General features: G+C 45.5%; 1 protein-coding gene across 4 annotated transcripts in view; it reads right to left on the bottom strand.

The window, feature by feature from the left end:
* ADAMTS9 (ADAM metallopeptidase with thrombospondin type 1 motif 9) overlaps positions 1–25,865 on the bottom strand; it is a 79,460-nt gene that overhangs the window by 35,603 nt on the left and 17,992 nt on the right. For 3 of the 4 annotated variants that reach the window (XR_015806013.1, XM_014873123.2, XM_088171294.1), the window contains 18 exons: positions 25,073–25,219; positions 24,071–24,212; positions 23,750–23,857; positions 19,163–19,308; positions 13,107–13,288; positions 12,870–13,006; positions 11,707–11,824; positions 11,348–11,443; positions 8,848–9,014; positions 8,610–8,739; positions 7,919–8,045; positions 6,061–6,271; positions 5,166–5,330; positions 3,926–4,090; positions 2,961–3,080; positions 1,061–1,165; positions 748–915; positions 286–570 (listed from right to left, as the gene is read on the bottom strand). Coding sequence is in view for 3 of the 4 variants with exons in the window: in XM_014873123.2 (XP_014728609.1) it covers positions 286–570; positions 748–915; positions 1,061–1,165; positions 2,961–3,080; positions 3,926–4,090; positions 5,166–5,330; positions 6,061–6,271; positions 7,919–8,045; positions 8,610–8,739; positions 8,848–9,014; positions 11,348–11,443; positions 11,707–11,824; positions 12,870–13,006; positions 13,107–13,288; positions 19,163–19,308; positions 23,750–23,857; positions 24,071–24,212; positions 25,073–25,219 (2,719 nt within the window). In the remaining variant the exon portion in view is untranslated. The remainder of the gene's footprint in view (positions 1–285; positions 571–747; positions 916–1,060; positions 1,166–2,960; positions 3,081–3,925; positions 4,091–5,165; positions 5,331–6,060; positions 6,272–7,918; positions 8,046–8,609; positions 8,740–8,847; positions 9,015–11,347; positions 11,444–11,706; positions 11,825–12,869; positions 13,007–13,106; positions 13,289–19,162; positions 19,309–23,749; positions 23,858–24,070; positions 24,213–25,072; positions 25,220–25,865) is intronic. The other variant, XM_014873130.2, reaches the window with a different exon arrangement.

The raw sequence follows: 25,865 nt of genomic DNA, 5'->3' as shown, positions 1-25,865 counted from the left end.
AGCTGTAATTGTCCCAGGAGACAGCCAAGAAGCAGAAACTGGTCTTTGCCTCATGGAAAATGATGCTGTCAGCTTTCTGCCTAGACCACTTTGGAGATATGAGGTATGAGAGGCTGACAAGTGATGCCTGAGCCATTCTGCAACACCTGCTTGTGTGAGCAGAGAGCAGTGGAGGGAAAGGTTCCTTTCTTTTCCCTTTGTGCTTACTTTAAGGAAAGACTGGATTAGCTTGGGAAAGAAACAAAACCGAACAAAACCCAGGAATAAGAGAATCATGGCACTTACAGCACCCCAGGGGCCAATCCTCCACTGATTGCCTCCTGGTATGTGTGCACGGTTTCGGTTCGGGCTGCCCCCAGGGTGCGGTTTGAGGCGATGATCCGGATAGAGGAAAGGGGAGATGGGCCTGCCGTAGTCATGGCTGTTTGGATGACAAGGAGACATGGAGCAGTCTTGCTCGGTGGCAGGGAGGTCGTCTGGGTCACACTCGCTCCTCTCCACCAGCTGGTCACTGTAATTGACGCAGATCACTTGTCGCGTTGCCTTACCTTGACCACAAGTCACCGAGCACTGCGTTACAGTGGGAAAAGGAGACACAGTCACATTTCCAGTTTTGAAAATCAGCTCTTGCTAATAATGAACAGCAGAAAACCCAAGTAACCTCACTTATAAAAGGGCAAGCTCGACAGATTAATGAAGCACATTTCCAGCAATGAGGTCTCTTGCAAGAGACAGCGTGATGCTTACAGAGCTCCACTCCAAGGCTTTCCACTGCCCGCACGGTGTCACGGTGCACACTTCTGTGGCTGATGGCTTTGGAAGGTGGAAACAAGCTGACTCATCGGCCACAGAGCCCTGATCATCCCGGCAGCTGACGTATCTCATCCGGGTTCCCTTCCCACACGTTGCAGAGCACTAGGGAAGAGCAAAGAGCACTCCACTAGGAAGCTGCCTGACATACATTGCAAGGACTTGGTAATGAAAAGTTGGGCATATGCACTTAAAAATATCACATTATCTTCTGTAAAATAATCTTGAAAGTATTATGATGTGTGCCTACCGGTGTCCAGGATCCAAATCTCCACTGTGTCCTGTGAATGCCTGATATGACTCTCTTGGCTTCGGGACTATTTGGATGGGAAGGACATACAGCTATTTCACAGTCCTGTACAGGAAATACATGGGGGAAAAGCAGGAAATAAAGAATTTGCAGATGTTTTGATTAAACCACCTCCTCTTCAATGTAATTATGAAGAACACACAACATCTTGAAACTCTTGACCTGCACACGTTGTGGAGGCAGGCTTCCTCCCTGCATCCTCTCGGTGAATCAGCAAAACTTGGTATCAATATCCTGGGGGCTTCATATGCAGTACCCTATGTGGACGTTTGACTTATTAGGTACTCTACAATAGGGATCCCCATAACCATGTACCATCTCCATGCATTAAAACCAGATGTTTTTGAGGCAAAAGATGAAAGTTCATTAAGGGTTCTGGCATGAACACACATCTGCAAAACAGCAACTTTATCTCCCTTCAAAGCTCTCTTCCTTCAGCATGAGACCTGCAGCCCACACAATAAAGGTTATGCTGCAGCCCTTTGATTCCCTGCAGCTCACCAGACCACCTGTATCCATGTGCTGATCTCCACCACACACCAAGCAATGGGAAGTTTTGGGGACAGACATGTCATTCTGCTCAGTCTTTGTACAGTGCCTCACAGGAGGGCTCATGTCCTATCTGGACCTCCTGGGAGGTCTGGTGACAGAAACTATGAACATTCATGACTTTACTCCATTGAGTAGTCCTTGCCAAAAAGGAAATTAATAGTGACTGTCCCTCTGAGGGGGAGAGCAGCTTCTGACAAATGGCAAACTCGATTTCCGTTTTGCTGTGATTTCACTTATGCTGGAGGCATGCATGCCAAATGATGGCTGATGATAGGTGGGTTTGTTACCCCTTGACTGTAGTGCAAGTGGTCTCCATACATGGGAAAAACAACTCTTTCCCAAATGCTGTGGCCTTAGTTAAACTCTGTGAGTTCATGCAACACTGAAGCTGGGCTGGGCATGAGCACTACAACTCTCTTAGATGACAGATAGATGGTAATGTTCTGTTTTATTCAGCTCCACCAGACACCTTGGACATATCCTCTGCTTGAAATAGGAATTTACATGTTTGCCTCCAAGTACACAGCATGGAAAGCCTCCTCAGCAAATTTGCAAAGGGTGCAACATTTCTCAATTTATCTGGCCAGGGAGGACGTGTCTGGAACTGTAGCTGTCACAAACATTAAACTGTCACATGCAGCAGACAAGAAATTACAGCCTCTCACCATCATTTGTGGTGAGGGGCAACAGCAACAGTCCTGCAGCCACATGAGCCCAGACTGCAGCCAGGCATCCTTGACTCCATGCAAGCCAAAGGAGGTGTCTGCTGTGTCAAGACCTGAACCTCTGAGGGCAGTAAATAAAGGTTGTTTCAACCTTATGGTCTTTTGTTATCCCATATTCATCCACTGCAGCTTCTTTAGTTCATGAGCTCTTAAGAGTCCAGCTTTAGTGCTGCATCTGAACACACCCTCACATCCCATTGCATGACTAGAGCTCCATGGATATAAACCATAAGCAAAGGTAATTAATCTTCACACACAAAGTCCTGATACCCTCCATAGGTTGTCTGTTGCCTTTCTGGCAATCTGGTGCTTCAGAGTGTAAGGTGAACCACACGGAGAGGATCTGGATGGGAACTCCGTGGACACAGTTTATCTGTCCCATTTCTACCAAAGACGAGTGCTGTGCTGCATCTTTGCAAGAACCATGAGCAGCCCCAGGCAGTGCTCTGCAAGGCTGGCATTCAGGACAAAGCTTTGCTGCAGCAAGGTGTCTCCTGAACCTGTAGCCTGGATACCTCTATACACACACTGGGAAAAGACAGAGACAAGACAGCAGGATTTACCTGGGTATCCGTAGGCCTGGTTGCAGCATTACACTCATTATCATCCACCACTGACATGTAGGTGCCCACAACACACTTCACTGCTCTCATCTGGTAGCCTTGGCCACAAGTCACAGTGCACTGGGAGAAGACAGATGGGAGAAAACAGCACTGGGTCTGAGTAGGTGCTTTGGTCAGAAAGTATTAATCAGCCCAACCACCGTTTAGGCACATAGCAAGAACAGCAAAAACTAAAAGACAGTTTCCCTTCTGGTTTCTCTCCACTTCATGCATTTCAGCTTTAAATTAGGTCAAAGTTTTAACTCGCTGCAGCCACCAGTGCCTTGCACGCTTCACTTGCTTCTTTGGGAAGGAAGGTGTGAGCACTGAAATGATTTACTCTGCTGCACACATTAGAATGAGAGTCTGGTAGAACCTGCATGATATCCTTCTTTAAAACTGGTTGTTCAGCCCCATGGTAGTATGAGCAGCTAATGAATAATTTTACTGATGGGAAATCTGTATGACTGGGTCAACTGGTCTGGGTTTGTTTTTTTAAGTTAAGAACTAACAGCTTTGTGAAAAAGCAGATGCCAGAACACTCTGGGAGGAATGAGTAACTTGCATTTTAACAGAAAAAAAACCCCTCACTAACCCAGAAACTGGAAAACATTAAAAGCAACAAAAGTTATTCAACGTGCACAGCTTTTCTCTGAAAATTAGGCCATGTATTTATGTGCCTAAATATGGATTTAGGAGCGTAACCTTGGAAACCCCTTTTTTGCCAATTTAGTATGACAGAGATTAAATTTAGCACAAAGGGCAGGTACTGTTATTGCTGCCTATCCACTGAACCCAAGCAAACAGAGGGCTGCAAATCAATTAACACAGTTATACTGCTGAATTTGGATGAAAGAACAGCGCCCAGCCCCAGCCACCCTGATCCAGGTCCCCCCAGCCAGGAGCCCTGTGGGGCTGTGTGGTACCTGGCCCCACGGCCCCACTTGCCACGAGGCACACTCCTGCTGCTGGCACATCTGCACCGACTCTGGCTTCGTCTTGGGGTCACAAAACCTGTCGTTCAATCGATCTTCTCCAAACTGGCACCATGTCTGGCGGTGCTTGTGCCCTTTTCCACAGGTGACCAAGCACTGTGAAGAGAAAAGTGTAAGTTCAGGTGGTGCCAGGGATGCACTGCCAGCTCAGCACCTGCCCTGGCACTGCAAAATAAACCTGGACACCTACTGCAAGCACGGCTTAAAAAAGCCTGGTGCTGAAGTGCAGCTCTTTAGTTAACATCAACATGTCCCAGAAGAGAGGGGAGTGTCTTGTCAACAAGAAGATTGCTCTCAGGAGCTGGTCTAGAGAAGGGGCTGGAACATGGAGAGCAGAGCATGGACAAAGTGAGACCACAAAGGCTCTTGACTTCCAGCAGCTGTGAGACATGGGGCAAAGGCACAGCACTGCCCTGTGGAGTTTTAGCTGTGCACAGCAGGGTGCCTCTAAAAAACTTGTTCTGAGTGTGCATTTTAAGGGTCTTGCCTTCTTCAGGCTGTGAATGCCTCTTCCACTGTCCTGGTGTGGCTTCAATCAGAAGACACGTTTGGTAGAGAACAGTCCCTGTTCCCATTTAATTGCTTTCATTATGCCCTAAAAGAACACGATTCACAGAAACAAGAGAAATTTGGCTACAATGATGATGAGCACGCTTTGAAGACTTCTCTCTAGCATCCCCAGTCCTGCTGCAGAGACAAACCTATAAAGATTTGTTGCATTGCAAAAAACACCAGCAGCAGTGGAAGAGGTAATAAACAGCAGAGAGAGGCTGAGGAAAACATCAGCAGGGTGCAATCCTGCCCTCCAGTGACAGCCAGAGCTGCCAGGGCTCTTGAGGACAATCTCAAGGGAAAATGAGGGCAGAAGATATTTTTCTTCCCAAATGTACAGCAGAACTACTGAAAAGCAGGGAAGAAATTACTGCAGGATTGGAGAGACATTAACTCCCTGTGGCTTTGCAGGGAGGAAAGTGGCCACTTGACCAGTGGTAACAAGGCCAATGACTTTGCTGCCCGTCTGAAGCCTCCTTGTGCACAGGCTTGCCACCTTCTGCAGGAGGCACAAACAAATCCTGACAGACGAGCAGGGATGGAAACACTTCTTTGCAGACACCAGCCCCTCAGGGTGGAGGAGCAGCAGGGTGAGCCCACCCTGGTGACCAGCACCTACCTCGGACCAGTCACCAGTTTTCCACTGTGGGCATGAGAAGTCACTGCAGCGCTGCACCGTCAGCTTCTCCTGCTGGCTGCACTTGCTGTCGTCCAGGACGTCGTTGTAGGTGTTGACACACATGGCTCGGCGCCGCCGCGTGCCCCCGCCGCAGCTCTTGGAGCACTGTCAGGGACACACACCCAGTCAGTATTCCGTGCCACTCTACTGCTAGTGCCTCCTCCCTCTCTGCAGTCACTGTGGAGTGACTGCAGGAAACCTCCGGAACTAAAATTTATACTTCAGCTAACAGGCTTTTACTTTATGTATTCCTTTAAAAAGCTAATCTTGCTAAGCTTAATAAAATGTCGTGGCAATGCGTTTCATAAATTCTTTTCAGGTTATAACTCCATTATTACTTTTACAAGTGTTGCCTTTCAGTTCTCTTAAATGGCTGCTGCTTGTTCTCATTTTAAGAGAGATTAACTTTCTCTGACCAGCCAGCCTCCCTTCACTGTGCCCTCCCTGGAAATCCCCAGGCTCGTCAATCTCTCGGTGCCTGCATTCAGGAATTTTCTTGTTCATGCAAAAGCTAAGACGTGTAAAGGAAACAAATTTCAGAAGTCCTCTGATTGTGGCAACATGTCCTCCCCAGCTCCTGGCAGTGGTGACAGCTTTGTCGGCAGAAGCCAGCTAGCAGAGCTTCATGTAATGAAAACTCATACTTAAAGTGTAGATTAATTGCAGTGGGAGGTAAGGAGTACCAGGCTGATTCAGATTAGAGTGTCCGCCAGAGGAAGCAATGAAAGCAGAACCACCGTGGCCATATTTTACATATATTCTGTTAGGGACCTAAACAGCCCAATGTACTCCTGTGCAAGGAGCAGCATTTGCCGTGCCACGGAGCATCCCTTACCTCAGTCCAGGCCGAGTACCGCCATCCTCCCACGTTACAGTCCCCAGTGCACTTCTCCCTCGTGCTGGGCTTGGCCTGGCTGCTGCAGAAGCGATCGTCCACCTTCTCAATCTTGCCCTCCAGCCGGCTGTACTTGGAGCAGTAGATCTCCAGGGTGCGGTAGCCCAGCCCGCACTGCGCCGTGCACTCGCTCTTCCTCGCGATGTGCCACCTGTGCCGAGGACAGCACACGTCAGCCCTGGCCCTGCAGGGAGTGTGCTCAAGGGTGTTTGACAGAAATACAGAAATAAGGCATATATGCTCTTGAATAGGAAGCTTTGGTTCTGGGTCACACTTCTTAGGGTTTTGGGACTTAAAATTACCCTGGCATTGTTGCTTGGAGAGAAGGAGCTGTCAGCAAGTCTCTCTTAAGCAAAGGAAAGACAGCAGGGCCACATGTAACCCTGTGGGACCAGCCAAGGTGGCAAGGGGCGTTCATGGCCAATGAAGGAACAGTGCTCTGAAAGCTTCTGAAAGCTTTCTATCCCGTGTTCCCCTCACCTATCACCTTAGCCACTAGAAACTAAAAGCTACAAAATACAGCACCAGAAAATGATCGGCACTGGCTTGAGAGGTGTTCCACATTGCAGGACACCCACAAAGCAGTTTCAGCTTTCCAAAGGACAAGCAAATTACTTTCTATAAGACACTCAAGCCCTAGCTGTGTCAGCAGGGATTAGAAGTGTTCTCTCTTGACAGACAGATTTCTACCCTGCTGCCTCCTCTGTGAGAAGGACAAGGATGGTGCTGGAGGCTCCCCAAGGACCCACCTGGGGACACATCCTTGCTTCACATCAGCCTAGCTCTGGAAAGAGATGCTGGACACGAGGCCTGATCCAGGGAGGATCCTGGAGACCCTGAAGCCAGCAGGAGCCCATTGTGTCTCACATCTGGCAGGGGTGACTTCTGGGGGAAGAGGCAGTGACATCCTCTGGGGGTCCTGGAGACCCTCGGGATGCTGCCTGTGCCTGTACCGGGAGCACAGAGACCATTCCCGAGCGAGGAGAGCAAACTATCACAGCCCAAAGAAAAGTAAGATCAAGGGGATTTGGAATCAATAGCTTCTGACTGGTGGGAGCCTCACATCCCTGCATGCTTTTCAGACTCCTGCTTTGCCCTTCTCAAGTTTCCAACCTGTTGCAATGGCAACAGCTGTTACCGCGACAACCCGGCCCCGCACAGCCCCGGTTTAACAGGGCTGGAGAAACCCCTCGGGAAACTCGGCCATCTGAATTGCTTCACCAGCGGCTGCTTAATGCCACCATATTTAAGTCTCAGAAAGCAAAACAGACTGCTTTTTAAAGGAAAATGGGTTGTGATGATTTAGGCTGTGCTCCATCAATTCCAGCTTGCCAGGAATTGTCTGGGGACAGCCTCGAACCCATTCTACACTTAAGCCTATTCTTTGCTTTAAATAAACAGTGATAAATCCAAGCCTTAGCTACGTTTTTGCTTTAAGAATATGTTTTTCCCCTCTTTGCAGGATGTATGTAGAATGATCCTGAGCATTCTCTGATCCATGGAGATGCATATTTCAGGCCCTGTATCGCACAGGGAGATTTTTCAACATTAGAGAATTTTTGTTATAGTTAGCCCTAATTGAATCCAGCAAGAGAAATGTAAAAACATTGAAAAGTGCCTGTCAAAACACCACTGGTGGATGACAATCCTTCTTGGTTGACAAAGAAGCAACTACCAATCCTTTTCTTTTTCAAAATCTAATACAGGCTGGTGAGAAAGGGAATAATGGTGAGAAGCGAAAGAGGAGTAAATAATAAGTACACAATGTTATTTATATACGTGGCTGAGCACAGTGCACCTTAGTTCACACTCTGTGTTACAAGGCTCGGTGGTGGGCTCAGGCGGGGGAATTCGATCGCATCGCTGGTCTGACACCGTGAGCTGATCTGACTCTCTCTTACACACAGGCTTCCTTTTTCGTTCTCCTGCACAGAGAAAAACAGCACTTGGCTTGAGTCATGCAGCAAAGTGATCAATGCACTTATTTCTCTTACATCTTTCACAGCTGTATTTAAGAGATGTTTAGGTGTGCTTTTCTACCCCTGTCAGAAACAGGGAGGGGGTTTAAGACTGAGTGGAGCAGAAGGGGTTTATCACAGATGGGATGCACACAGGCAGAGAGCTGCAGTACCTCCACAAGGATGGGCTCTGAGTGAGTATTTAGCAGGGTGGGCACTGGCAATGATTGGACGCCACCAGACACTGGTGCATTTTGTAGCCTTAGGAAATGCCTCATGACCTTTTCTGTGCTTCAGCTTCCTCACCTGCAAACCAGGTTGTGATGCTCACCTGGCTGGGAGGGGCTGTAAGGCACCCTCAAGAACCTCAAGAAACCCAGAAGCACCTTGTAGGCTGTTACCCTCCACTGCAGACTAGGGAAACTCTCATTACCACAGGGTGAGAATCTTGAAGAAATCAGAGGGAATTTGACAGCCATGCCCAGACCCCAAAGGAATCCAGGACAAAACGAAGCTTTTCCAAACACCCACCTTGGCAGAGCTTACTGCAAGGCTGCCATGGGCCATGCTCATTCCAGTAGAACTGCTGAGGCTTGTCCTCAATAGGAATATTGAATGTGTAACGAACATCAGGATTGTACAAATTTCCCACTGATAAAACCTGACAGGAAGAAAAACGAAGCAGAGTAAACCAACAGGTATCACTGCCCACTGTTTTCAGTCCAACAATGCTGAGCAGACTTGTCCATACACACAACATATACTTCACCTGAAGTGTTATTTCTTGCTCAATCCGATCTGTGGAATTAATCCTTTCAATAGTATTATCGGAGCCGCTGTATTCGATCACAGCATTCCCAACTTTGATTTCCCTTTTAAACATACTGACGACAAAGTCTCCATTTAATATAAAGTCTCCTTGACTGTTAGATAAGGCTGCATAGGTGCAAAAAACAAGAACTAAAGAGGCAGAATTAACTCATACGTACACAACAACGTGGGTCATGTGCTCTCAGTGCTCCTTTCCCTTGGGGGTGGGGGAAAAGCCCACTGGCACTCTCAAACAGAAAGGATGTAAAGTGAGCAGCAGAGCTCTTGCAGACATTGTGCTTTCTCCTTTTTCCACTGGAAAGCCTCCTAAAAATGAAGGCTGAATTCCTGAGGTTGTTGCTAAACAGTTCATCCATAACTCAATGCAGAGATATCCAAAAGGCATTCTGGGCTGGCTGCTGCAAAGAGCACATATAGGCTGTATCCCCACAGAAATACCACAGAAATAATCCTGCCCAAACCTTTTCATTAGCTGTGTGGATAGGGTGGCTTCCCTGGTGTTTTCCAGGTGTGTTCTTAGGGTAAATGTATGCACCCCAATTAGTTAAACATAATTTTCTAGTATATAATTACAGGGAGTCAGTATCTCCCCATTTGTTTCTCTCTCCCTCCTCCCCCCCATAATTTTTATTATTCCAAATCTTAAGGTATGTGAGAGCACTGGAGGCTTAAAGCCTAAATGCTTTATAAAAGGAACAGTTTCCTGAAAACAGCAGTCTGCTGCACAACTTCACACTAATGCGATTATGTAGCTAATTTCCTAAGTTAGTTTCCCCACCATTTCACCCATCACAGTTACATTACTAAAAAGCCCCTGTACTGAAAAATCTAAACACCAAAACACCAAAGGGAAGGTTTTTTCCATCAAATGAGGAGAGATAATGAACCAAAACACTGCTCAGTAGCAAACATAGATGAAGAAAACTTCACAAGCAGAGGCTACACTCAACCAAGTTTCACACTTTGGAGGTCTCAAGATTATTAGGCAGTAGTAAAACTCATTAAAGGATTCCTTCTCTTTTACTGTATCTCCTACAACAGTAGGTACATCTTGGACTTGATGACAACATCAAATTCCTCCTAAATTGTTAAGCAACTACAAGGTTCACAGTAACCGAGGGCCCAAGATTTCACACTCAGTGAGCTGCAAAGTAAGTGGACACATGCACACTTCTCATTTGCTTCCAGTCAGGCCTAATGTGAAGAGATGCTTTCCCAGCAATATTAAAGCAACATTAAAGAAGATTTGACTTCATTGTTTCCCAAGAAGATTAAAGGCCCTCCAAGAAGAGCTGAGAAGTTTGGGGCTCATTCTGGGGTGAACCAGTTTGAATAGGCACAACATAGGGAAGACTGTTTTTTCCAGGAAAGAGGAAAAATAAAATTTGGCTTCCTCCTCCATGACAGAAAACTCTGAGACCTCAGTGACATTTTTTTGGTGCTGATGTTCACTCATGCTGCATCACCTCAATTTTTTGCCTCAATGAAGGGTCCAGGATTCAAAGATTTAAGTACAGGACCCTCTGCTACTGGAACACAGCTGGTGGTGCAAGGCACAAGGTGTGCAAAAGAGGAAGACCAGAGACTCTGAGACACCCCAAACAGGACTTAATGTCAAAATCAGCCTTCAAATGGCAAGTGTAACATCAGCTGAGATGTTTATTTGTATTGTCTCTGCTACTGAACCGAAACAGAACTATCTATGGGATGAGTTAGTGATCATGGTGGAAAGGACACTCATGGCCATGCTAACAGCATATATGTGCATGTAGTAGAGTGGTCTAACACAGCACTACAATCATTTTCCTCTGCCTCTAAAGACACAGCCACAGATAAGAGAAAACAGTGACTATGAAAGTCCAACAGCCAAAGGCCAAGTTACTGTTAGGTTTAAATCAAACCAACATCTTTGGTGCAGGGTACTTCTTTACAGTTATATGTCACTATCAGGCAGGGACAAGAAGGCCTCACTCTAAGTGAAATCAGAATTATTATTCTCAGAAAAATAAGAAATAATTTCTCTTTGTATGTGTTTGCACAAACATCTTTCAGGACATGGCACCAGCCAAAGCATGATGACAGCAGAGATAAAGCTGCACTGAGACTCCAGCAGAGCTCAGAATCCTGTTTAGTTCCCAGCTTTGTCCCTCAGCTCCCACCCAGGCTCAACAGTCCTTCACAGCCCTAGACACATTCTAAGGGAATATTTCTTATAATCGGTGAACCTCCCAAACTTTGCATTTAGGATGGCATGAACGAAAAAAAAAAAAGGAACAAGATAAGGCTTAATGTTTGGCAGACATAGAAAAATTCTCACCAAGAAAACATCTCCCTTAAATGAGTTCTTCAACCTCCCTAGTGGAAAGCTGCCAGTAGATATATCACCACAACCAGACAACCAAGCAGATTTCTGGAGTGAGATAAGGAGTACAACTCACCCAGGTAGTTGTCATCCTCTGGTTTCCCTGAGTAACTGTGCTGACGCACATCAATATTAGTGGCACCAGCTGGGATGCGAACCACAATGTTATACCCTAGGAAAGATTTAACAGAAAGTCAAGGCTATTACACAAGCATTTGATTTGTTTTCTACAGGGGAAGGGAAATGAGTTAAGTTACCTCATGTTACACAAGCTGATACTTTTCATTTAGGGATAGCATAAGTAGTTATAAAATGGAATATACTATAGCTAGAAGGATTTTGTGTTTTACATCAGTGTTTTTGTAGATTAAGTGTCATAATGGCTTTTATAGGCCCACATTTTTCACTATAAAGTTTTTAGCAACAGATTCTTACCATAATGCACCGTGTTAAATGTGCCTGCAACAGTTTTGCATGAAGAATTATCCCCACCACAAACACCACATTTATCTCTTCTTGCTTTTGAATTCAGCACATGATCACATCCAGCTTGCTTTAAGAGAAAAATTGAAAAAAATAGATTGAGCAAATACAGACTAGAACAACACTGACAAATCTCCTAATTAAGGCACACAAAAGCCCTGTATGCAAAAGGCTGCCGTGAGATAAACTGGTCTGCTTCCCCACATTTTTCCACTGATTTACAGTGTGGCCATGCCACAAGGTTTTACAACAAAAGGCTTTTTTACAAAGCAATAATCAGAACAACTGTTTGGACCAGGTAATGCCCTCACTAGAAAAAAATTCTTGCATCAATTGTTCCCATAGAGAAAAGTGCAAAGAACAATTGTGAATGGAAATGTAGGGCTCTGGGGTCTGATCAGGAAGAACTGAGGCAAAGCACAGAAGGAAGCAACACTGGGATTTAGGCTGAGACTCCACAGCCCTCAGTAACTTAGGGCAGGTGTACAAACATCTTCCACTTCAGTGTGTCCCAAGAAGAGCTGGTGAATAGTCTAGAGTAAGATGAGGAGTATCTGAGAGGACTGGGGAGAAAAAAAAGACTTGGGAGAGACTTTCTCACTCTCTACAACTACCTGAAAGGAAGTTTTAGCTAGGTGAGGGTCAGGCTCTTTTCACAGGCAACAAGCAACAGGACAAGAGAAAAAAGCCTCACGTTCAATAGGGGAGGTTTAGATTGGATGTTAGGAAATAATTCTTCACCAAAAAGGTTGTCAAACACTGGAACAGGCTGCTCAGGGCAGTGGTGGGAGTCACATATCTACATATTAGAAGACATGTAGATATGGCACTTGGGGACATGGTTTAGTGGTGGACTTGGCAGAGCTGGGTTAATGGCTGGACTTGATCTCAAAGGTGTTTTCCAACCTAAATGATCCTATGACTCCATGTGTGGCTCTTCAGCAAATCTGGAGGTTGGCACAAGTTTCAGACCATTTGGGGCTTACAGAGCCTGCAGATGCCGCTGGCATCCTCTGAGCGAAGAGAACATGCCAACAACTGCCAGGAGCACGGTGCAGAAGTGCCCTACCCAAGTGCCACGGCCGTGTGTGGTGAAGGGGAGGGACAGCGATTACCCGGCAGAGGCCCTGCACGCAGATGTCGTCGGTGTCGGGGCCGCAGGGCGTCCCGTCGATGACGCGGTCCCGCAGCTGGTAGTAGGCTGTGCTCCCCGCCACCCGGCAGAACAGCTTGCAGCGATCCTTCATCAGGACTGCGGGGGAGGGAGGGACACCGGGAGCACGTTATCTGAACACCCTCACCCCTAGGCAGCAATCCAGGAGGCAGGAGCTGCGTTCCCCCCAGCCACTTACTGCCGCTGTATTTGGGAACCCAGCGCACGTTCGTGGGCAGCCCGTTGATGTTGAAGTGCTTCCCATCGAATTCTGCACACTGCTCATCCCGGAAATCCTTCTTCAGCTTTGAGCACGGTTCTGTGTTGCAGGATTTAAACTTCATGCGACGTCCCACGCAGTATTTCCCACCGTTTTTGGGTCTGCAGAGACAACACCAGGCTGGAAATGAGGTGGAATTGCAATTCTGCAACCTGTTCAGTACAGTCAGGATTTGCAACAGCATCTTGTGGGCTTTGTCTTTGTCCATATCTTTAATTAACATCCCAGGTTGACAAGCAGGACATGCTATGTTGGTGTCTAACAAAAAAACCCAACTTCATATACAATAAAAAGGGATGAAAAAAAGAGTATTTGCTTTCTGATGGATGCCATGGTAATGAGAGAAATCAGAAAGGAAGAGCAACATCTTCTTCCCCAAATCCTCCTTTTGAGGATTTGTTTTCACACTGAGGGATCCCACTCGAGCCCATGTCTCCTTACAACCCCATCCGTCCCATGGATTTTGTGGCTGACAATTTGCCTTTGATCTAGTGGGTTGCAAATAACTAAACATTACAGGAGAAAAGGCTTCCTTCCCTGCAGAGGCTGAAAGGTCAGGCAGCACTTAGTCCTTCACGATTTCTAGCCCCAAATGTTAGAAATGTAATGCCAAGCACTTTGAAACAACTTTACCTCCATATATTCCAGAAAGCATCAAAGACAGCCAATAAATAACTTACTCCCATTTTATAGCAGGATCACACTGGTATAAACTGGGAAGAGAGATCCCATCCCATCCAAGCCACATAAAACCCAGTGGATAAGCCTAGGAGAAGCTATCATTTTAAATTTCCTGACTCACAGATTCAGGGCTGTAGTCATAAAACTATTTTTCTCATGTGTAGATGTAAGCCTTTTCCAGAGAACATCACTCTGGGGACTGAAAGAGCCTCTCCCATTCCATCTGCTGCCAGCAGTGGAGCAAGAATGAGCTGCACACCAAAATAACCAAACCTACATCTTCTACCTATCTCCTGAAAAACGAGTGCTTGCACTAGCAAGAAGTGCAATGAGAAGGGCGACTTGCCAGGCTTCAACATCCTGGCACCCACAACTCCTGCTTTCCAGGGCTGTGCTTCAAGATCAGCTCTGTCTTGCCTGGGGACCAGGTGCCCATCAGTGCTCTAGGGAGGCTGGCAAAATGCTCCTTCCCTTGGGGCTCGGTTGGGAAGGAACACACACAAGGTTTGCACACTTGGAGAACCCTTCAAGATGCAGATGAATAAACGATAAATGGGAACCACCACTGCCCTCAGAACAGAGATGCTCACCATGAGATCTCCACGTTGCATGCAGTCAACACCTCTAACAAAAGGGACAGCACCCCCCTGCACATGCACAATGGTCTCTACACACAGTGAGTCAACAAGCTCCTGCAGATGAACAGAATTTTTTAGCATCTCTGCATCTCCACCACAGGAGGCCCAGCAGTGCCTTTTCTCCCACAAATAACAATTCTTCACTCTTATGCTAGAAAATTCATTGTGACTCAAGTAGCAGAGTTCCTGTGAAACAAATGAGAGGCAGAAGCACAGAACAGTTTGCCCTTGCCAGAAGATTGCCTGCAAAACTGGGAAAGGCAGGCAGACTTCCCACCACCCCATCAGCACCACACTAGGGATGCTCACAGGTTTGGCAGGAGTTGCCTCCCTGAGCATCTGCAGGTGAGATGCTGAGCACCACCAGTTATACATGTAAGATTTCTCCTGTTAGTTAGTATCCTCCCTGCTGTGATGCAGACCCCTCTAGTCCTATCCTAAATGCCACGGGGTATGATTTGTCCTCAGGCACAGCCCAGAGCAATAGCTACAAACACCAGCTCTACCTGCTCTCAGGCAGGTCTCACATGTCACCTGGAAGTGAAATGCCTGTCACTTACAAAGGCTTCTGGTGTTTGCAATTAAGCAAGTACCAGTGATAAAAAGCCCAAGCAACTGCACAGTGCCCACTGCAGATTCCTGATTACAGACTGATTTTACACCTTTATAGTTCCTAGTGAGGAGTAAATCTAAACCTGGTTTTCACTGATTTAGTCTGTTGTCCACCTTGTTATGACAAACAGCCTCAAAGAATTTCCTTGATTACCCTTGGGACAGCTCCAGGGCTCTTCCAGCACAGCAGCCCGGGCAGACACAGCCCAAACTCCTCCTTGCCTTGCAGGCACAATGGCAATTGCTGAGGGTTTCCCAAGACCAGAGCCCATCCCATGGACTATTCCCATGCATGCACATGAGCTACCTCTAGCTACAAAGGGACATCTCAACCACCTTACTACACAACACACCAGGAAACGTCTTAATCATGGCAGCAGCACACTCCAGACCTGGGTAAGTCTGAGTCATTCATGGGGGAATTAACAGGATTCATCATTTTCACTGCAAAAGCATCTATAGCTCTGCAGGACTGTTGCAGTTTGACAAAGCCTCTGAGTTATACGATCCTTTAAGAGGGCACTTCTTTTTAAAACAATTGCAATTACAACCTTTTTATGGCAACAACATTGCTTCCAATATAAATCAATTTAACTAAAATGAAACTCTTAACTATTTAGTTAAGGAGAATATGGAGAAACATGCAGGAGCTTTTTTTTTTTTAAAGGTATGTCTGATAAAATCCAAAAATTCCAAGTTACTATTTAGTTTTTTCTTCTCTAGACACGACCCCTGACACTGAAATAACATTGACACATGGACATAACACAAACTGAAGGATGCTCAACCTTGCCACCATGTTGCAAACTGTCACCTTTGTAACCCTGGCAGCAAATCTCTTGCAGACAGTGCTGGGGGCCGAAGCACAGTCACACTTCTGACACTTAAAAACAGCTCCAAACTCCCCTCAAACACAGTTTGAGATTGTTTTTAACCAGCATTGCTTCTCACAGAATCTGAGGGGCAGAAAGAGCTGACCCTGAAAAATAAGTCACCCTCATATAACATCAATTTTCAGTGTCATGAAGAAATACAGAATACTTCATTCTCTGTAATATTTTTATGGATCATCAACAATGTATCACAGAGACAGAAGGAAAACCAGTACATGCATAGCAACCTCCTTGTTTTGCTTCCATTTCCCTTCTCTCTGAATCATTTATTTGACCAATTAACAGCCAGCATGGACCCACTTTCAGTCCAGTATCATTTCCCTGACAAGTTCTTGCACACACCCCAGACTCAATGCACTTCTGCCAGCAACCCAGAAACTCTCAGGCTCAGGGAATGATGTGGTCTCATTCCCATTCCCACCCCAACAGGTCTGAAGTACATGATGCTTAATTAATCCATCACCCTGAGTATTTTCACTTGCAGATTTTGAGGCAGCATGAAGCAGTCCAGGAGCACCAGGTACAGACACCCTGCCAAGTAGGGGTGTTTTGGGGGTGCTTTGCACCTACCTCCCCCATGGGCAGCAGCTCTGCCTGGGGACACTGAGGTTGTCACAAGGAGAAGTCCCAGGAGAATTAACTGCAGGGCACATTTGCCCATGTACCTGTGCTCATGTGTGACTGCAGAAAAATCTGTAAAACTCCAGTGTGCACAGATCAGTTTGAGATATCCTTCCCCACATTCCAGGAAGCCTCAGGACCAGGAATTGGTTGATGGCTAGCACAGTTATCTATACATGTGTTTACATGTCAGGCTCAGGCAGTTTTCAGCACAGGTGGATACATCTGTCATAGACTAAAATACAAATATGATCTGACTCACATCCAGAGATAACCCCCACATCCAAAAAGACATTCCTGAAAGCAGGGCTTCTGGTATTGACATCTTATCAAATATGTCCTTTCCCATAATTCTGCAACACGTCTTTCTTTGAAAACCAGGGCTTGCACCACAGACCCTCTGATGATGCACTGCAGCCATGAGCTTTGTCCCCCAGCCAGGCTCAAATTCCCATGTGGGCAATCTCAGTGGGAAGGGTCTGGTCTAGTTAGCAAACACATTCCTTCAGGGTATGTCAAAACAGTCTGTTGCCATTCCAGAGGCTTACAGCTCTTCCTGCATCCCTGCAGGATACACATCCATGTAGATGTCAGAGCATTCTACAAAGAGGGGCAGGAGCTGCAGCCTTACTTTCTGCACCATGGAGAGAATGGATGTAATTTTCAATGCCGGATTTAACACAATTTTTTACTGGATGCAAGATCCCACCCCAGATCATGATGCACAGAAAAAACTTTAGAAATCTAAACCATCTTTGAATAGAAAAGATTTTTTGAGAATTATTTCAGACCTTACTCGAGGTATCTGGGTTGGGTTTGATGTCTTCTACAACAAAGGAGAAACTGTCTCTTTTTGAAGTACTTTGAGAAGGGGGAAAAAGGCAAGAAAGTATCCAGTGGGGTCTCATCCATTTGCATCGTTTTAGCAGCCCCATGATAATGGGGACACAGGTGGTGGGAGCTCACACCATGGTGTCAAATTACAGGCACAAACCAACAATCAGCAGAAAGTTCTGTAGATGGTGCCAGGACAGACTTCTCCCTCCTGGTGAAGGGGCTGGAAAAGAGAGACCAGTGCCAGCACAAGACTTAGGAAAGGGGGCCTGGAAAATAACCACTAACAATCACAAGGATTTCTCGGGCTGCTTGGTGCCGAGTGTGTTGAGGTGCTTTTGCAAATCCCAGCCAAAGCAATACACCTAACTGAAGGAGCAGGATACAAACCACAAGCTATCAGGGAAGATGGAATTTCAAATCTCTTGGCAAGCCTTTAGGAGATTTTCTATCACAAAAAGCTATCAGTCTGAATAGATGCCTCCCAGAAAACAGGAATAGATCTCGCTGACAGCATCCAAAGTTTCAGCAGCAAAGCTGGCAAGCTGCTTTGTTTTTGTCTTTCCGTGGCTACCAAAGACCATATGGAGTGTGCTGACTCAGCACAGCCAGATGAGAACACTTTGCACTTGTGTTTTTCTTAGTGTTGCTTTAATTAACGTGCTGGTGTCCTACTCTCTCAGCCTCAACTTTTGACACTTGCCCAGCTGTGCTGAGCAGCCTCTCCTGTTACTACAGCCCTAGTGTCACAGGTATAAGCTCTCCCTTCTCCCATTAGCAGTGATGAAACTATCACTGGCACATCCCTAGTGGCAATTTCCTTGGCAACAAACCATCCAACACCAGTGATGAGAAATAAGAATCTTTTTAAGACCCCACAGTGCAACCAGCCCCACAGACCCCACTCCTCTCTGTATCTCAGTCCCAAATAAAAGCTCAGAAAACCTCCTGCCCATCCCTTCTGCAAGAAGGCAGTTAAACAGAAACCAGCACAATTCACAATTTACATAAACAGGCTGCTTTCAATACCAGTTGCTCAAGCTATTACTATTGCACCAACTACATATTTGTCTCCTTGAAGCCCACAGCAAAATTCCCTGCCATTTCAAAGGGTGCAGGATTTGGCATTCCAGGATGATAGCAAACATTTTTGAGTGCCACTTTTTAATGGGGCACAGATTTCTGCTGAGGTTTGGCTAGTTTGCACCAGCTGAAATGTAACTGTATAAAGGATCAGCTGCAAAAACAGCCAAAAGCTGCAAAACCAGACAAAGCAGGACTAAAACGGTAGAAAACTGTATTATAAAGGCCTGTAGGAACAGCTGCAAAAGCAACCGAAGCAGGGGCAAAATGGTGAAAAGGGAAGGCTCCTTCCTTTCTGGACCACAGCACTGAAGAAAGAAAAACACCTCTGGAAGTGGGACCCCAGCTGTGCCTCCACAGGAAAACAGAAGGCAATAAACCCATGGAGGTATCAGCTTGTTATTCCTCATTGTTGAATGGATCCCTTTTTAGAGCGCTTCACTCACACACCAATAACCCGATTCTGCCTCACCCATGCTGGGCAAAGCCACCCATCTCCAGGGCAGAGCCACCTGTCCTTGGCACCCACAAGGACTGGGGACGGCCAAAGCTGATTTCAGCCCATTTGGGCAGCCCACAGTGCTTTTCCCCACGTGCCCCTCTGTGCACTCACTCGGGCCTGTTGCACTCCCGAATCGCCGTCTTTATGCCGCCGCCGCAGGTCCTCGAGCAGGTCCCGAAGGGGCTCCAGGTGCCCCAGGCTCCGTCTGTCACCGGCGCCTCTCGCTCCTTGGGCACGCACATCCCAAACCTGCAGTGCTGCGTGGGAAGGAGAGACACGGCAAAGGTGGGACTGTGCTGCTTTGCGTTATGAGTGACCGACCTGGGCAGCAAGGCTCGGCCGCGCTTATTTCTCCGCCACGCGCAATGATTTTGCGATCAAATAAAACTGAACTACTTTATATTTTTGTCTGTCGCCCCCATATTTTTCTTTCTCCATACCCTTAAATGGCAAAGTGAAGGCAAGGTGCTGAGTCTGTGGAATGATTTATGGGATGAAGATTGAGGACAACAGCAAGCACTGAATATTCCCTGTTTACTGGTGCTAAGCAGCACAGCAAGCCTATGGCACTGGCTTTTCAAAAAGCTGCTCTATCTGATTTCCTGGAGAGCTGCAGAAACTGTCAGGAGAGGAGACAGGCAATGAGGAGAAACACCAGGGAAAACTCAAACGTCCCCACAGCTACCCAAAGCAGAAAACTTCAAAATCCAAAAGGCAAATAAAATAGAAAAATTAATTCCTCAACCCCAAGTGCTTTTTTTTTATACTCAGACATAACATGGGACTTGCCAAGACCTGGTGTACACTTCTGTTTTCCAGCTATGACTCTTGTTTTCTTTTGTTTGGAAACCTGGATTAAGTTACCTTGGCAAGCCCCCATCCCTGTTTTCATGGTATAAATGGTGTCCTTTGGGGTATGTTTACTAGACGGACTGCACAGACTTCTGCAGAAGTGAGGTCTAGGGAAGAGTCACATTGTGGCCCCACCAGAGTAGATGGAAAATGTCCCCTCTCAGTCAACTTGTAGTGCTTGCTACAGTTAATTTAAACCCAGAGACATGCAGATGCCTCAATCTTTGTAATTATGGGAAGCCCAAACATTGCTGATTGCTCACAGATTAGAAGAGGCTACAGACTACAGAATACAGGTAGAGAACATTATTAAAATATTCCCTTGCAGTATTTCTGTGCACCAGGTGCTGTTCAGATATGATGACCTGTATGGGAACAAAGTAAAATTTGCCAGTGCACTGTGTTTTTCCAGCCCTTCCACTAACAGCACAAGGTTGTATCAAGACACACCATAAACTCATCCTGCTTTTTTAGACAGCCTTATGAACCACCCTGGATAAAACTATCTAGGAAAACAGAGCAGAATCAAGCTGTCATGGGGCTGTGCATCCCACAGGACACCAGCTCTGCAGCACATGGGACACCTTTTGCCCATGAAGGCTGACTTGTTACATAGCTTTGCTGATGAAGAAAGCTGATGTCAGGTGCATTTCCCCATGGACATGGTTTGCAGTACAGCTGAAGAACTTGTAATTTGAGTCCTGCATGTGGTGTTTGCTCAGAGACAAGCATGGTCTCTAGGCTGTAAAATGGCCTAGATTTGCTTTCATCTGAAGATCTGATTCCCCAGATAAAACTGAGCAAAACCCATCTGCTACAGTTAAGGACAGCAATAAAATCAGCTGAAATGCCTGTTTCTTTGCTTCAGGACAAACTTTTACAATGCACAACTCCTCCTGGCATTTTGAGGTTGAAAACCTGAAGGTTGGGGGTCCCTATACAGGTCCAAAGAAGTCTGACAGCTATCATTAAACAACAGGAATACATGACACCAATCCAAAAATGCTGTCCCAGTGGAGAACTTCTTGCAGCCATGTTGATGCTCACAGCTAAAGATCTAACCAGAGTCACACATGGCACCACTGACCCAGGGAAGATGACTGAATAGCTAACTAGGGAATGAACACAGCTAACAGACCGTGACATGACCTATATGTCTCCCATCCCATGGTTGAGTATTAACCAGGAAGTCATCTACATCCATTGATTTTATTAAAAATTTGGGGTTTGGAGTTGATGATAAAGTGAAGTGGAGGAAAAGAGCAGCTGTTTTAAATAAATGGCAAGATTATCTTATGAAAACGCAATGGTGCTTCTTGGAACCACACTGTGAACAGTCTGGCTGTGCAACCTTTGTGCCTTTTGTATTTTAAAAATAATTTCTACGTTGAGATACAGCAGAAAGACTAAAAAGCCTGCCAGGGTTCTCTTTCCTATAAGCTTACAGCTCACAGAATGAAGAGAATAAAAGGCAGATTGTCTGGAGCAAATTCAAAACATCTTAGACACACAGTGGAGCTGCAGAGCACTGGCAGGGATGGAAGACATTACAGCAGACTTTCCTTTCCTTTGTCTTGCCACTGGAGTTCCAGATAATTCTCCAAATCCAGCTCCTATCCTTGGGCTGGCTGGCTGAATGGAGTAGCAGGGGGCAGCAGGGGCTGTGCAGCTCCATGCATGCATAACAGACACACTACCTGCTGCCACAGGGCACCAGGCACAAATCATTACTGCTCATCTGCTCTTCTATTTCCATTCTTTAAACAGCCCTGAAAACCACAACTGAGAGTGGCCCAGATTTACAACCCCTTTATCTTCTTTCAGAGATTTATCTCCACCCAACAATGAGATGGTTCTGTGGAACATGGTAAAAACATCACCCAGCAAAGCCAGACTCTAGGCTGGGCTTATGGCTTGATTTAGCAGTATCAGATTCAGTGTCCTCACATGAAAAATATGTGTAAATTAATACTCCAATGTTTTTTAATGCCTTTGATTTAAGAGTAAATTTAGAGCCTGGTTAAATCTACATCTCAGTAGTTTTAGCTAGATCTTTTTTTTAGTTATTCAGGCTCTCTTACTTCCAAAGATATCTCCATAAAAAATAGTATGGTATTTTCTCCATCTGCCAAACCATACAGCACGGGCTTTAAACATGCAGACTTGAGGCATTAGTCAGCAAGTATCAGTTTGACAGGGTTCCTGGCCACAGCAGAGTACCAAAATAGCAAGGAAAAGCACTTCAGACTTGCACCTCAGTATTTTACAAGCCCAAGTAAATACCAAAGCAGGGCAGAGTTTATGATGATGCAAACTTAAAGCTTGAATTAGATGAACACACGGACAGAAAAATTACTCCATAAAGCCCTTTTGTGGGAACACATTTAAATGCCCGAACACGAGTGGATGCATTAGCTTTTCTTAAGACCCCATCTGCTCTCAGCTGAGACGTTCAGATCACACTCGTCTACTTTGTCTAAACTTTTCAGAATGTCTAAATTTGTGGCCTGAAATGTTTTTGCTCACATGTTCTTTATTAAGAGTCATGCAGCTGGACACTGCATGACAAGGGGCAGCTCTGAGGGAGCGCTGATCTGCTCAGCTGCTGCTGTTTGCACATCACTCTGGTCATATCCAAGGGTAAGTGCAGGTTTGCTGCAGCTCAGATTTTTAGAATTTCAAGAAAATTTCAAAGTTATTGCTGATCTTTCAGCAGTGAGCAGATCCCAAGCTCTCCAACAGAGCAGTCGAGAGCACAAGGTCTCAAGTCACAGGGATTCTGCAGATACCTACACTCAAAATGGGGATATTACACAGAAACATTAGACATTCCAATTACATCTCTAATGCACATTCTCAACCATAAAAACAACTCTGCAGTTGCACTTTTCCCTAAGAAAGGAAGGCAAATTGATACATGATGCTCATTGTCTTGAAGGAAATAAGTCAAGTGTCATTGAACAATTGAGTTTTCAGACACATGCATCAAAAGATAAATTTCGAAAGAGTTCCACAGCCTGTATGGAAAACTATATTTAAAATAGCATCCAGAATTTTTATTAAAGTACATTTGAGAGTCTTATGATTTAAAACTTTGACTCTTTCTAAAGAAAACATTATTATTAATGTTGATCTTAAGAGCAAAAAAGCAAAATTTTAAGCTATACCATGTAGAATAACATCACTCTATTTTTACTAGACACAGATGGAGAATGGTAAGAACCAGTTAGCATTTCTATTCAAAAGCTTCAGCAACTCAATAAAAGAAAAATCCTCTCAACTATTTTTCTGCAGATACGAACAACTAAAAATTAAACACTTATCCTAGAAACCACAATGCTAGCTGGAAATTAACATTGCACATGGAAATGGAAAGTTTCTATGAATTACTGCTAAAAATGTTCCATACAGAAAATGTCAACCAATTCTATATTTTACTCTGAAGTTGTCAAGATGAAAAGCCAGCTGACAAGTTTACGTTACACAGAATTACTAATTGCTCACATCATATAGGCAATTTCTAACAAAAGTTTAGGGAAGCTTTGCAAAAGTTTTGCTCAAAAGTTCACTCAAGGGCATTAATTTAAAAAGATAAGCACTCCAGAAGGAATATCTGCTTTAAACAATGTTATGCCAAGCAGCTGACTTAACTTATGTTATCTGGGCTGGAGATGCCCCAGGCACCACCAGGCTTAAAACTCATCGAGCTGCTTTGGGTTTCCACCACTGCAGTCAGAGCCCTGCCCCACACAGCTGGCATTAGGGTAGGATGATTTTGATTGACAATGCTCAGTCTGAGCCCAAGGAAACAGAGCCACAAGATACAAACCACAAGGTATTACAGACCTTTCCAGGCTCACATTCTGTCCCATCAGCCCAAGGTGTGTGTTGGGTTCGACATCCCTTGTGAGCACCATCGACGTTGATACACCAAAGTCGCCGACACTGCATCTGCTTAAATGATTGCAGAGATCAAAACATTAACTATGTGCCACATGCCTTATCAGACAGATGATCCTTTATGAAATTACCCCCCCTAGGATTTATCATTAACTCACAAGCTTGATAGTAAGTTGATGGATTGTGAGTCTGCCATTCATCCAACCCCAGGAGACCTTATTTTGCTCTGGCAAAACCAGGAAAAATAAAGTGTGAAATTTCACTTACCATATAGGGGCACACTTGGGATCCGGGTCCAAAAATTAACTCACATTGTTTGTTGACGTCATAAATCAGCCCAGGGAGCTGCTGAGGCAATGTGTAAGTTCTTGATGAAGGTTCATCAAGCAAACACTCCCCATAACCAGTGCTACAACACAAATCAGAATAATGATGTTAAACAGGAGGCAGTGAGATCAGAACACACTTGTGTTTGCCTGAATTAGCCTTAGGGCAGTTGCACACCATGTTTGCCATATTTAACAAGCACTACAAGAGCTATTTCAAACTCAAGCACAGGAGGGTGTGTTACCCATACACCACCACCCCTGTGCTGTGACAGCAACCATCCACCACAGCACAGTCAGCTACCATGGCAAAAGCATTTCTGAGTGTGCATTTAGTTGCTGAGCAAGCACTGGCACACTTTTATAAAGAATTCAGAAAGAAAAATCACTGATTAGCAGAACTGCCCAAGGGATTGAGCTCCTGGATTTGCCAGAACACCATCATGGCTCTCATTCTGTTCCACACAACACACGGGAAGGCATCACAGCAAAATGGGCAAATCACTATGCATCAAACTGACCCGTGGGCTCCTGGAACGGTGTTCCCACCATGGATTAGTGCCAGGGCTTTATCTTGACCTGTGGAGCAGAAAGGCAGATTCAATCTGCCTTCTAAAACACAGCTCCGTATCTGGGCCACAAGGCTTGGAAAAGTCATTCTTCAGGTTTGAGGAGAACACACATTCCTTAAAAGCAATATCCATGGGAGAAGACTTATTCTTCCCCATTGAGAGGCTGGTCCTTGCCAGCTTATCATGAGGCTGAACTGGCAGGGACTGGATGCCAGGGGTGCATTCCTGCTCTATGTAAAGGATGCGTGCACACACAAATCCCTCTGATTTCCTCCAAACGCTGCACGCTAGGACTCCAAATTAACTGAAGAGCTCCATGGGACACATGGACATGTGAAAACAGCCCAACACATGCATATGCAAGGCCTTACTCCAGAAATTCAGTGATGTATTTCCTACTGCATTTTGACCACATCCAGGGATTGGTATAGAAGTTCAGTGTTGGTGCCATGACATGCTGTTGATTTTTACCTCCATCTTCCTTGCACTTGTGATTGTCATCATGTGGCATGTTAAATCTAAGAGGAAAAGAGCAGAGAAAAGCAGAGTCAGTCAAGAGGCAAACATCAAGTATTTAGCATAGCAAAGGCAGCAGTGTGAACTAAATGCAAGCAAACCCAAAAAATTTTCCTAAATATGCTGCTGACACATATTACAGAATAAAAGTATTCATACACACATATTCACAATAAATTCAGAAGTGTTAACTAACAGGTTCCTAGCACTCATCCGGAAAAAGCTGTGCAGCACCCTGCTAAGCTCTCCACTCCATGACTGCATATATTTAGCCAGAGAAGTCCTCCAGGAAGCCTGGAGCAAGATGCAAATCCAGCTGCAGCTTCCTTTTCAGCTGACGGTTGCTATCCTGCAGACAGGCTGGAGTCTGGCCCCTCCTTCATAAAAATGGGAAATACTCTGGAACTGACCACAGATCCAAGAGTTGATCTGAGGCAATTCTGAAGGAGATGATTGACTTGAATCCACTGACTGCAGACTCTCATGTACACAGGCAATATCGGGTTGGATGCAAAGTATTTTCTAATGCAGTTGAATACCCTGGGCCACACTGCTGCCTAAGCAGGGTTACACCAGGGATAGACTTGGCTCCTACACTTTATGTGGCAGGTTTACAAAATGCCAGCAAGCATTGGTATCAGCAGAAAC

The sequence above is a fragment of the Sturnus vulgaris genome, chromosome 11, assembly GCF_052056855.1.
Source record: "Sturnus vulgaris isolate bStuVul1 chromosome 11, bStuVul1.hap1, whole genome shotgun sequence".
Lineage (NCBI taxonomy): Eukaryota > Metazoa > Chordata > Aves > Passeriformes > Sturnidae > Sturnus > Sturnus vulgaris.
The sequence above is the reverse complement of the archived record's forward strand: the minus strand, read 5'-3'. Positions and strand labels throughout refer to the sequence as shown.